This window comes from Gouania willdenowi, chromosome 11 (assembly GCF_900634775.1).
Source record: "Gouania willdenowi chromosome 11, fGouWil2.1, whole genome shotgun sequence".
In the NCBI taxonomy this organism is placed as follows: Eukaryota; Metazoa; Chordata; class Actinopteri; order Blenniiformes; family Gobiesocidae; genus Gouania; species Gouania willdenowi.
Genome location: NC_041054.1, coordinates 11,583,358 through 11,596,438, shown reverse-complemented (window position 1 = coordinate 11,596,438; position 13,081 = coordinate 11,583,358). Strand labels below are relative to the sequence as shown.

The 13,081-nt window shown below is 39.3% G+C and overlaps 2 protein-coding genes across 2 annotated transcripts; both read right to left on the bottom strand.

The window, feature by feature from the left end:
- Positions 1–74: 74 nt before the first annotated feature.
- mrpl9 (mitochondrial ribosomal protein L9) lies at positions 75–4,555 on the bottom strand. Its single transcript, XM_028461051.1, has 7 exons — positions 4,363–4,555; positions 3,298–3,454; positions 3,095–3,219; positions 2,273–2,326; positions 2,074–2,175; positions 1,891–1,974; positions 75–434 (listed from the first exon to the last, which is right to left on the bottom strand). Exons 1-7 carry the CDS (start codon positions 4,444–4,446, stop codon positions 219–221), a joined length of 822 nt encoding a protein of 273 aa, XP_028316852.1. The 5' UTR covers positions 4,447–4,555; the 3' UTR covers positions 75–218.
- Positions 4,556–7,613: 3,058 nt separating this feature from the next.
- Positions 7,614–11,836, bottom strand: LOC114472596 (1-phosphatidylinositol phosphodiesterase-like). Its single transcript, XM_028461912.1, has 4 exons — positions 11,716–11,836; positions 9,820–9,906; positions 8,107–8,677; positions 7,614–7,997 (listed from the first exon to the last, which is right to left on the bottom strand). The coding sequence occupies exons 2-4, from the start codon at positions 9,888–9,890 to the stop codon at positions 7,614–7,616; spliced, it is 1,026 nt and encodes a 341-aa protein (XP_028317713.1). The 5' UTR covers positions 9,891–9,906; positions 11,716–11,836.
- Between the last annotated feature and the right edge of the window lie 1,245 nt (positions 11,837–13,081).

The window sequence follows — 13,081 nt, the reverse complement described above, 5'->3', positions numbered from 1 at the left end:
ATTACAGGAAGTGTGAACTGCCTTCTAATATTGTGTAAATTAGAGCTTGTCGGCAATGACAAACAATTCAACAATAACGATAAAAAAATCTTCAGTTTAATGTTGCAGGGGAAATGTGACAACACGATGACCATCCGAGTAACAGTAAAGTCATCATCTGTCCTGATGCAGTACATCCTGAGAATAACACAGCTGTTCTCACGTCCTTCTTTAAAGTCTTATTTGTTTTCTGGTGGTGTGGTTGTATTTTGCTCCGTCTGTGTAGTCGTAGCTGCTTCTTCAGCAGTAGATCTTGAAACAGCGTCTTCAGCCTCCTCAGGAACAGACTCTGCCCCTTCTTCAGCCTGCTTCAAGGTCTGCGCTCCATGACGGGCTGACCGATCTCTATAGGGCAACAGTGAAATGGGAACGCGAACCGTGTCAATCCCATTCACCTAGAAGAGAAATGACAATAGCGAAATCATTTGGGTTGCTACTTGCTTTGATTGTTAATGCTGGGTTCACACCGAATGCGGCTTCTGCGGTGCAGGACGTGTCTGCCGCACGAAACGTTCCGCAGGTTAAAGAAAATGTCCTCATTTGCTTCATATGCGCATTTGAAATGAAGCGTTGCCCACCAGCGACACATTCAACTCTGAGAGTTTCACTGCCTGCTGAAGCGAGAAGCTGCGCTCCTTTTTCTCCTCTCATAAACATAAACCACCAATGAAAAAAGCCGGTGTGATTAGCGGCTAATGCTATCCTACCTCAGTGCTGACTTTCAATGATGAAACTACAGAGAACTTTTACCTGCTACTACCACCTCCTCGCCGATTCTCCTCCACGCCAAATCATACAGCTCCAGGTGGTCACACACAGCTTCTACTCCATGGTTGAATGGGTGAACAGACCGGTGTCCGTGTTGACGGCCTGACGTCATCGTCAACAAAGTCTCTGATTGGCTTTTGTCATGCAAAACAGTCGCCGGAGTTCAATATTTTCAACTCTTGCGAATATGATGAAAAATCGGGAGCGCGCTCGCACGGCCAACACTCTTGACACGCAGATCAGACCGCACCGGAAAGATTTCGCCTCTGGTTGCATGAACATTTCTTGATGCATCTGGTGTGAATGCAGCATAAGGGTGATGGTGAGTCCTGAAGCCAAACTAGTTGAAAACTACAGCTCAAACTCAGACACCATCATCCTCATAAACCATCTTTCAGCACATATTTTGCTGATGCACACTGTATAATCAGTTTACAGCAGCTTTCTCCTGCACCATGGATGTATGTGACATTATGTGGTGACTGAAGGATCCCTGGGAACCTTCGCAAACCTGGAGTAAATAAATCGCCATGATAATGGTGACCATAGCAATGGTTGCCAGGGAGCCACAGCAACGATTTTGGCAGCAACGGCAATGGTCACCATGGTAACGGTTGACGGTCATGCATGTGGGTGCATGATGAACGCCAAAAAATGCTGGGGTGCATTTTTAAATAGTTAAAAAGTATCTCCATGATAATTTCTGTTGGAAAAACAATAATTTTTGTCTGTTTTGAGCAGGTCAGTATTCCTGCTTGAATGTTGATCATGTAATCTGGTGACCACCATTTAAATTAGGTATTATGTGGGACCCGCAGTAATATCAGGACCGTTATGAACACTGACAAGAGAGTTAAATCAACCCATGCGTGCCTGGAAGTCCCTTTTTTATCCGTGTGCAACAATTATTACGATGTACTGATTAAAAAAAAAAACAACAAATCACTACGTCACTCTGGGTTTTCTCTCAGTCTCTGAAGTATCATTGGCACAAATTGAAGAGCAGGTTCAACTCCAACAAACTAATAATAATCTTTACCTTACGGAGGATGAACAAGGTGCACCAATGGGAAAAGCTCTTACCGTCACTTCACACCAGTATTCACCGAGGTCCTTCACTGGTTCAAATGGAAAGTTCAAAGCATGAGGTGGCACAACCACTCCAAGCTGGAGGAAAGTGTAACAGAGGGAAAGGTGATGAGTTTGATGTACAGCTGAAGCTGTTCCATAGGTAGAGAAGAATTCAAAAGAGGCCGATGGCTTTACCTTTTTGGAAAACTGTCTGATGAGAACTTCTTTGTTGAGCTGGAATTCCTCTGATGGCATTTTGTTTATGTTTAACGTGGAGCTTTTGAGGAACTCAACAGTCTGTCAAAACAATAAAAGCAACTTTTAGTGTGAGTTTCATGTAACTTACTGAGCTCGTTTTCACATTTAAGCACACAGACTCAATATCAGACGTCACCATTTGTCCCGTGCGCGTTTGTATCCTGTCCTCTGGTCGCCCCTCACGTAGAAGCTGTGTGTAGAAGAAGTCATGGGTTGGGGTCAATTACAATTACATTTTCAACTATCCATGTTCAATTATAATTAAATTATGATTTACCAGCATTTTTTCCAATTACAATTATCATTTTTCCACCTAAAGTCAAATACATTCTTTAAAGTTAAAATATAATGAATCATAATTACTGAGCCTTTGATAAATAACCCCATAAAACTAAACCTTCCTCTTGTGTTATCCTTCTGTTAGCATCTCTTATGATAACTGGTCGGTTATGACCAATGTCTTAAATAAGCTGTACAATACAATAAAAAAAATATTATCTATCATCTAATTTGTTTCTTATCACTTGGTGACCTTGTTAGAGTTCCTTATCCATACAAATACTGGTATTAATGTCTATGGCGTGGGATCCTGAGCCTAATTTCTGTCAATTACAATTTAAAAAAAAAAAAAAAGATAAAATGATACTCAAGAAAATTGAAATGAAGTGAAAAAACCTGATATGAGACATTTTAATAATTGTTAACTATGTACAGTATGTGTAAGGAATAAAACTTAACATGTTTCCCTAGCTTTGTGTTTTAATTAAATTGTAGTTTTTATAGAATTTCCATGCCAATTACAATTACAAAGTCAATTATCTGAACTCAGTTGCAATTCAATTATGATTACAACAGCAACAGATGTTTTAAATTACAGTTACAATTCTAATTACACCAGAATTGTAATTAATTATCACTTACGAAAGTTGAATTGTAATTGACTGGTATCAGCACTCACTCTTAAATCCTCAGCAAACATTTGCTTGTTCTCTGGTGTCGGATACACAGCCAGGCCTTGAGGCAGCAGCTTATTCCGACCAACAGACTTTTTCACCAGCACGGTGTCTCCTCTTCCACCCAGCTCTGCCACACACAGTCACCACCATCATCATCAGCGAGATTTAGGTTTAAAAAAACACTTGAACAGCATTGGAGACTCACTTTGATTCTGAGTCAGGATCAGCTCCATCTTCTCCTGAGGAGAATGTTTGGTGTCCTCGACATTCTTATAAATTTTGTGCCTTCGAGGGTGAAGCCTCGGCTCCTGTCCTACTTCAGACAAAGGCACCTTCCACCATCGCTCCACTATGACTGTGTTCTGTGTGGATCATCCAACAGTAAGGAGAATAAAACAACAACACACGTTCACAGCAGCGTTAAGAATTAAAACTGATTCATCATAAAAAGGAAACAATAATTAAAGACAAAAGGAAATTGAATAAGCTGCAATGAAATTTAGTTGGCTATCTCTACAATAAATCAGTGAAGTGGTGAGCATTTTCTGTTAATCCTCAAGGGCTCGAATAACATGCAAAGCTTTCTCCACAAACCGATACAATACTTAGATGTGTACGTGCCTATCCCGAGTATCAATACTTACACTACAAATACAAGAATCAATTACGCAAACTGACAAATTAAAAACTGTGTGTTGAAGAAGTCATGGTTTGGGGTCAATTACAATTACAATTACATTTTCAACTATCCATGTTCAATTATAACTAAATTATGATTTACCAGCATTTTTCCACCTAAAGTCAATTACGTTCTTTAAAGTTAAAATATAATTAATCATAATTACTGAGCCTTTGATAAATAACCCCATAAAATTAAATTATTTTTGGGTAAATAATACCTGTGAAATTTTGCACATCTGTTTAAAATATCATTTTAATATTGATTCTGGGTAATATTGTAATTTTCTGAGACTAATTTATATATATATGAGTGACAAAAATTTAACTTTTCACGATATTCCCCCCCAAAAATAAAATAAATAAAATAATTTTAAAAAAAATCAGATGTACCTGTACTATGGGAGGGCTGTCATATTATTATGTTATGCTACTTGAAATGCACTAGTACGCTAATTTATACACGCAAAACAAGTATCATTAACTATAACCTCCAAATAGGCAGACACTAAGCCAAAGGAGGAGAATGTCCTTCAAAGTCTTTTAAGCTAAACAAATGTCTTCACACACTGCCTCATTCACTGGATCTGACCTGAGCAGCGGACAGACTGAAGCCTCGGACCGGAGGACGGACCAGCAGCTCCTGGAGGAAACGGTGGCCCAGGTAGCTCCACATACTTCAAGGGGGTTAACACACAGGAAGCTGCCCGGAGGACTACAGAAAAAAGGGCTCAAACACTACTGTGTTAACCTCAGCGTGTGTTTTAGCTGCTAAATGCTAATGTACAAGGACCCCACTTAGTAGTCCTAAAAAAACCCTGAGTAAAAAGTAGTACGGTATGTGTCAAACACATTGCTTAATGTTTTATTATTCTTTATAATATTTACTACCAATCAGTGGAACTTCAGAGAAGACGTTTAAAGCCGAGTTTAAAGTCTGCTTAAAAAGATACGTTTTTTTTGTTTTTTAAACCCATATTGTTCAAAATATCCTAACCTAAGTTTCCAGTAAAGATTGAGTTCTTATTTTTGGTGTATATAAAAGGGAGGAAATTTACAATTGTTGGATTGGGGAAATATTTTGTAGGCAGTGGCTATCCGTACGGCTTCCATCATATACCGACATTCTATCCGGACGCAGCGCCCCTTTTTGGCCAGTTTAGGTCACGTGATAGGCCAGTCTTGGTCGCGTGACTAAGACTAAAACTTACCCTAAACCTAGGGGGGGGGGGTGTTTGATTGAAAGTATTTGAGCTGGACGAACTGAGTAACCGTACCAATAGCACCGGTGGTGGTCCGTACGGCAACCGTACAAATACACTTAGTATTTTATACATCATTGTAAATATCTGAACGTACAGCCTTTTTTGGATGATTTTTTTAAATGTCACGAAAAAAAAGAAAAAAAACAATGTAGCTGCTGTTAACTTTTAGATTCATTTGTAGAGCTCAAATAAAAGCTTTAAATTTTGTCATATATTTATATCATTTTTATTTTAATTACTTAATACCCTTTATACTTTCCATCCATTCATCCAACCATCACTTTGTATCCTGGTTATGGTCTTCTAGCACATTGCTCACTGTCAGTTCACTATTTATCTTTTATACCCACTTTGGGCTGAAGAAGGGTGATGGAGCCTATCTTAGCAGACTTGCGCCAAAAAGTCTTGTACAACCTTCACAGATTTCCAATTAATTATGTCACCAATGTCACAATCAGTCAAAAATAAACTCACATGGTCAATTTATTATTCCAAATAACCTCATACATATATTTGGACTGCAGCAGGACACCTTTGTGCCACAAAAAACTCCAAATGTTTTCATGAAGGATTTGCAAATTCTAGACTAAAAAACTGGGAAGCTGATAACTGTTTGGGTAATCCTCAGACACAGACAGAAAATATAGCATTATTATTATGGGTGTCACAGTCAACAGGTTTTTAAGCTACATCATCTCAAATGGATTCATATGAAGGCCTCAGGTTATCATAGAAAGAGCTGCGGCTGAGCAGATGATATCTTGTGTTTCTAGTTAGGCAATAAGCAATCAAGTAAAAAATCCCGAAGATCAGAACAACAATGATGGCAGCCCACTGCAGGGAGGTGAGAATGAAGGCAAACTGGTAGAGGCCTTTATGGCAATACCCATCTGTTCCAGGTGTGTAGCTGGGAGGGTAGACAGCATAAATCCAACGTGTACCTGCAATATATACATAAAAAGTTAGAAACAAAAAAAATCTAAACATATTTTGTTTTCAGTGCTAGCCTGGGAACAGCTAAGCTTCCCCCATGACGAGGGAAGACACCTTTTGTGATAAATCCAGTCATTTTTCTCCTATCATGTTTCCCACCAACACTCCATGGAATGAATGGATTTCAAGTTTGACGGAAGATAATAAAATGTCCTACATTTGATGATTTCAGGCAGCTAGTTACCTTACTAATGTCACCTGATTCACGCATAAACAAACGCAATGTATTTTTTTCCCCCACCTGTGATGAACCAGCCAAAGCTGAAAATGTAAATGCAAGCTGCACCGCATCCAGTCAGGAAGTCTTTTCCCCTGGCCAGCATGATGTAAGACAGAGTCAGAATGACGATAGTGGTCAACCCAAGAACAATCAGGTAGATGGGGATGTTTGGCTGCACTGGACATTTTCCCAGATAGATAGCTCCTATAATATAGCAGAGTGCCATTAAAATGTATGTAAAAACAATGATACTTAATGATTGTAGATTAATAGAATGTGCTTTATTCCTGCTAAAGAGAAGGCAATGAAACATACCTAATCCGATGGCTGTTAACATTACCATCCAATAAGTAATATTCACCACAACTGAAAAAAGTGACAAATGAATTTTACAAGCAAAAAGATACAAACAGAACTTCCAAAAGTGAATTTAGGGAGATGAAATCTCACCAATTGTTGCAATGTTCACGCCACTTTGAGAACTAGATTCTTCAGGCATGTTCACGTCTTGATCCAAACCGTTCACACTTACAGAGTTGTCACGATAAAGATGCTCCAAAGAACTCCTCAAATTTTAATTTTCTTTTTTTCAAATGTAGCAAGAGAAACCCTACACCAGTTGGTGTTGGCCACCTATTTTTTAGCTGAGAGTGTCACCAACTTCCTTTGCTTTTTGTCAGGATGTTAAGACATTTTAAGCGTTTCAAAAAAAACTCTTGCAACACCCTCTGCATCTGAAAGGAAATGGAGATAAAAACAGTTGCTGGGTTCTATTAATCTGTTCTACATGCTTTGAGTGACACAAACTCTAAAAACAGAATATTATCAGATCAGTCACAACCCTAAACCCTCAGCCTAAAACAATAAACTACAGCAACAAAAATGTGTTTCTGAACTTTCCTAATACTGGGGGGGAAAAGCTAATAAAAATGAAGAAAAGCTCAACACATGTACAGAAAAATAATAATAAAAAATTCTCTATGTATGAACAGTATGAATGAGATCAAATGTAAGACTGCCCCCTAGTGCACCATGAAATGAGCCAGTAATTTAGGATTTTAAAATGTGTTCCTCAAACTACCTGTAACACAAGCATGTTTATTCAATATTTGACTTTAACTATTATTTTTTTTAAAAAACTCATTTAAAACGTTAAGTTTATTTTAATTTAGATACATCAAGAAACTGATCTAAGATTGAACATTCAGTTCAGTGGTTTGTGAGTCTGTAATGTGCTAACTTTAAGTGGTCCCTTGTAAAAAGTTTAAGAAACATGTTGCAGTTTCATTCCTTCATTTTTTTATTTTGTTCTCAGAATAGGTTGTAAAGCATACAATGACATGTTTAACTTAATCAGAATCTAGATTAAACATTGTCTGAAAAAAGTTTGACCCTTTCCTTTGTGAGAGGAGAAGTGAAATATTTTAATTTACTCTTGCCGAATTGCAGATTAAAGGCCCGTTTTCCACTTTCTATGTTTCTTAGCTGAAAGTCAATGATGGTTTGAATCATGGGCGCTCCGGGGAAGTCCATGCAAATAATTCCAAAGCATTGGTTCAGGTTGGTCTTGTTCCTCAGGTACTCGTACAGTTGGGGATTGATGCGCTGGGCGACAGCTTTGGGAAAAGCAAACAATCCGGCTCCACTGCTGTAGGTGAGGAAAATCTGGGTCCTGTTTCCTGTCAGTGTCGTCTCAAGGTGCTCATGGACACTGAGCCATTTCTCCTCCACATGTAGGAGGGTTGGAACCTGCAGGGAGAGAAATGTTCAATGGACATCAGAGGACGATAAAATATGAACATAAGATAAATGTATTTGCAGATATTTATAATAATAATAAGAGCTGCATATAACAAACCTTCCAGTCATCAGCTATGTCCAGGGAACCATAACGCATCCCCAAATCTGGACCAGCAAAATCCTGCAAGATGATGAGTTTCCCCCGAGCTTCACCCATACTCGGCACAAGTCTGCTGTGCCACAGCAGGTCCCAGTGAGCGTAGCGATGGATGTAGTCCACCACGGCACCATAGATGTCATAAGTTTCACTGAACTCCTCCTTTAAGCGCATCAGCACCGTCTCACTTGGATACTCCTGCAGAAAATCAGACACACCCTCCAGGACGTGGCCTAAGTGCCCTCGCTGGTATGACACCCCGTGGTGGAGGGTGAGGTTCCCATTGACGTGACGCACACGAATATCTAGGAAGCGGATGCCGGCACGAAGCTGGGAGGCCAGGCTCCAGCTCTGGCACTCGGCGTATACTCCCCCGTACAAGGCCATAGTGTTGTGAGAGCCGGGCATAGTGACCTCAGACAGCGGCTGGTCATCAGGAATGTTGGCCATCCACAAAGGGTTCAGGAACTCTGGGTCAGAAGTGTCATCATAGTCTGGTCTCTGTATGTCAGCATAACTCCAACCAATGAGTCTGAGATAGAAAGTTATAATTTACCATGATTATTTACACTTTAAAGAAATTTCATTCCCCATTAATAACGACACAGTAGGTCCGAATGTCGGGACATCCATTTCTGCCCCTGAAAAATCTCAATGAAATGCACAAACCAGATCGAATCCTGATGAAACTCTGTAATTGAGGAACCAACCCGACATAACTGAGTCAAATTTTATGAAGTTTGATCAATCCCGAACTGAGATGTGAATTTTTGCCAATGATGAGAGGTAGGGATTTTTTTTTTTTTCCAAACTGATCCAAAATCCATATTTTGATCCAGAGCCCCTCCAACATTTTATATAATCTTCCATGGCGTAAGGTCTATAGTTGGTAAAAAAAAAATTGTCAAAATCCATTGAGTGTACTTTTGACGTAGTCCTGCTAACGGACAAATAAAAGCCTGTGAAAATATTACCTCCCTGGCGGCGGTAATTAAAGCATAATGTTAAACATTTTGAGCATAAATGGCCACTTGTGTCCTGGTCTCTGAGTGTTCTTAAGCCCTGTGGTGTAGATTCCTCCTTTAGTTAATGTTTTGTTCAGTCAGTACCAGTTTATTCTTTATCTGTGTTGCTTTAGGTTCCGAGTTTGTTGTTGATAACTTGGATAAATCTTGTGTCTCTATGCTTTCAGGTATTCTTTTGTACTCCAACATACTTCATTCATAATCAGGCTCCCTTACTATTTAGCTGAGCAGTTGTTGGTTCATTCTCATTATTATTTCCTGCGTGTGTGTGTAGTGGTGTTTTCCCCCCTCCAGGTTAAGTGAAGTCAAATTCTTGTTTCCTTGTTATTTTTTGTTGTTATTGTACTGAGTAATTTTGAGTTTAATCATTAAATAGAATGCAGACATGCTTCACTCCTGCCTGCTGACTCCTCTCTCTACATCTCAGTCCAACACCAGACCCTGTGACAACTTAGCCACTTCAGTATACCCAAGCCATTTTCTCTATATTTCTCACTTATGTCGGGTTGGTTAATGTACTTCAAAAATGTATCTAAAAAAATCATAAAATCTGTTATTTAATGGCATGAAAGGGTAGAAAAAGACAAAAGCTGTGGAGAATTTCCAATATTTTACCCTCTGTGTGTTGGCTGATGTGATCAATACATACCCCAGCAGAAGCAGCAGCTCACTGACCAATATGTCCATGTTTGAAGGACATCGTCTGATGTTGATCCTCATGTTGAGTTATGCAGACCTGGACATACAATTTAACTTAAGCATTGTCCTTTAACACATGGTAAAAGATCTCTATGAACCAGTAGTCTGTAGATTTAGGGTTGACAGTGACAAAAGCAGCTAATAAAAACACAATAATAAATAAACAAGGTAAGGCAACTGCCGGGTTTATACTTGACTCACAAAGTCTATTCTGAGGCTGACTGGGAGCCAGTGTAAATATTTTAAAACTGGAGTAATGTGTTCTGACCTCTTTGTTCTGGTTCAGACCTGAGCTGCAGCATTTTGAACCAGCTGTAGCTGTTTGATGCTCTTTTGGGGTATTCCTGTCAAAAGACCATTACAATAGTCCAGTCTGCTGGAGATAAAAGCATGGACCAGTTTCTCCTGATCTTTCTGAGTCATTAAACCTTTCACTCTGGAGATGTTCTTTAGGTGGTAGAAGGCTGTTTTTCGTAATAGATTTGATCTGACAGCAGTCCTGACAGCAGTCCTCTTTTCCTTGTTACCAAAAACAATCACCTCCATCTTGTCATGATTTAGTTTAAGGAAGCTTTCGCCCATCCAGAAGTTTACTTTTTCTACACAGTCACACAACACCTCTATGGGACCATAGTCATCTGGGTTCAGTGATAGATATAGTTGTGTGTCATCTGTGTAGCTCTGATATTCAACCTCACAGTTCTGTAAAATTTGTCCTAAAGGAAGCATATAAAGGCTAAACAGAAGGTCCAAGAACAGAGCCCTGAGGAACCCCACAGGACATTGGTAATCTGTCAGATTCAAATTTTTCAATGCTTCCACAATAACTTCACTCCTCAAAGTAGGACTTAAACCATTGCATTACTTTTCCATTTAGTCCAACCCATGTTTGCAATCTGTGCAACAAAATCGTATGGTCTACAGTGTCAAATGCAGAACTTAGATCCAATAGAATGAGAACAGATACTTTTCCTGAATCAGCGTTCAACCTTGTCATTGATCACTTTGATAAGACGAGTTTCTGTGACGTGATGAGAACAAACGCCTGACAGAAATGTATCAAATATTTTGTTGAATGTTAAGCATTGACTGAGTTGGTCGAAGCTTTTCAATTACAGAAAACAATGTGCAAAAGTTGACATTTTTAGCAATAAAAGTATTGCTGCCTCGCTTTGAACAAGCCATCATTGATTTTACGCAGACCTATTTTGTACTAGATTAATTTGGAGTTTTGTTGATCTCCATTTACGCTCAGCTCTTCTATAATCAGATTTCAAATTCTGCATTATCTCGGTCCTCTTCTAAGGTGTTTTCTGTGTGTTTGGTTTTCTCTTAGTTTTGATTGGAGCCACCACATCTATGACATTACAGACTTTTGTATTAAACTCATCCAAAAGATTATCAACCGTCTCAGCACTCAAGGTTGGAGTCATTGCTATGGCTTCCATAAACTGTCCACATGTGTTGTTATTTATGTACCTTTTCTTTAAACACACAGAAGTAGGGGGGGCAGATGTTACAGTCTTTAAGTAAAAAAGACAAAAATGATCAGATAGAGCTAAGTCTCTTATATCAACAGCAGAGATATCAATACCGTTAGAGATAATCAGATCCAAAGTGTGACCTTGAGTGTGTGTCGGACCAATCACAAAATGTCCATTAAAGCATATAGTTCTTTTGCAGTATTGGAACAACAACAGCTTTTGTTTTGTTTTTTGTTTTGGTTTAGCAAGAATATAACATAATGAATGATTTAGTTGAGCCATAGTTTAGTTTTTGAACAGTTAGAGATTAAAAGTAACAAGAAGTGGACTCATTTAGATTTCAGAGTTTGAACTCAGCTCACCCCTCTGGACCAGTCAGGCTAACTCAATGGAAGGCTTAAAGCTTTTCAAATCCCAGAGCTGAACCACAGCATCCACTCCTGCTGTGTGAGACCTGCTGATGTGCTGCTTCATACCTGAAACTAGAGGGGGTTTGTCCAGTGCGCTCGGCCAGGGGGCTTCCTGAGGGACGGCGTGATGGTCAGTGTGCTGACCTAGGATATGACTGTGGGGAAAAGCACAGAGGAGGAGCTGAACAGAGCATCGGAGGGAGGGCTCAGTGGTGGGGGGTCAAAGGGGTGTTTATCATCTGATCATGTCCGACAGTCCCTGCAGTCCAGAGACAAAATCATAATCACCACCATGTTTGGAATATGTATACTCTCTTGTACGACATATATGTAAGTTTTTTTTTTTTAGAAACCTTGTGTCTGATTAAAAGTATGATCCCTTGTTTCTACAGATAATAGTTTTCTCATCTATCAAGTAAACACACAGTCAGGATTAAGCCTTACAATATAGTACAAGGTATTTACAAAAGCAACTTAAGTGAGATCTAAAACACCAAAGTAAGCCATTATTATAAAAATGTTTATATTTTATCTTCTTAAAAATAACAAATAAGAATAAGAAAGACAACAAGAATGAGGAAAGGAACAGGAATCGTTTTACAATGGCATTATTTAATCATTATTTTGTATCTATTATGTTCCTCTCTTTTTTTGCAATGATGAGATCCAGTGCATCTCCAAATCTCCCTCCATTCTGCAGATGAAAAGTAGAAGCTGGAAGTTGATGTGGATGATGCCTTTCTTTATTTCTATTGTTCTGTGTTTTTCTGATCCTGTTTGAAAGTAGATGTGGTTAGCAATTCTGCTTCCTGGGGTGGACGCTTGGGTCCTTCCTGTGTGAAGTTTGCATGTTCTCCTTGTGCGTTTGGGTTTCCTCCCACAATTCAAAAACATTACTGCTAGATTGATTGGAGTCTCTAGATTTATGGAGGAAGTGAATGGGAGTATGAGTGGTTGTCCATCTGTGTTTGTGTATGCTACCTTGCGATGGACTGGCGCCCTGTCCAGGGTGTACCCCCGCCCAGTGCCCAATGATAGCTGAGATAGACACCTGCAGACCCTGAAAAGGAGCAAGTGGGTCAGAAAATGGATGGAAGGATGTTCCATTGTTGCAAAATATGACATCCCACTGGTTCTTATTGGGATTGTCATGTAACTTGCAGCTGTAGTTGTCTTTACATTGTCTGAAATGCGTCTTTCAAAAAAATGAATGTTTCCAAGGAACACCAGCTGAAGCAACGTCCAGGGGCACATAAATATGTCTCTTGTTTTCATATGTGGCTCCTATCACTAAAGGGGGAGTCAACCATTACACAAC

Bases quoted from the DNA above. Each gene is read 5' to 3' on its own strand.
- mrpl9 (XM_028461051.1), bottom strand. From the start codon at position 4,446: ATGTGGAGCTACCTGGGCCACCGTTTCCTCCAGGAGCTGCTGGTCCGT. The intron at 2,176-2,272 runs GTGACGTCTGAT...TTGTTTTGACAG, and splicing joins AAACGCGCACGGGACAAATG to ACTGTTGAGTTCCTCAAAAG. The intron at 435-1,890 runs GTAAGAGCTTTT...TTTCTCTTCTAG, and splicing joins AATACTGGTGTGAAGTGACG to GTGAATGGGATTGACACGGT.
- LOC114472596 (XM_028461912.1), bottom strand. From the start codon at position 9,890: ATGAGGATCAACATCAGACGATGTCCTTCAAACATGGACATATTGGTC. The intron at 8,678-9,819 runs GTATGTATTGAT...TTTCTATCTCAG, and splicing joins GAGCTGCTGCTTCTGCTGGG to ACTCATTGGTTGGAGTTATG. The intron at 7,998-8,106 runs GTTTGTTATATG...CTCTCCCTGCAG, and splicing joins ACATAGCTGATGACTGGAAG to GTTCCAACCCTCCTACATGT.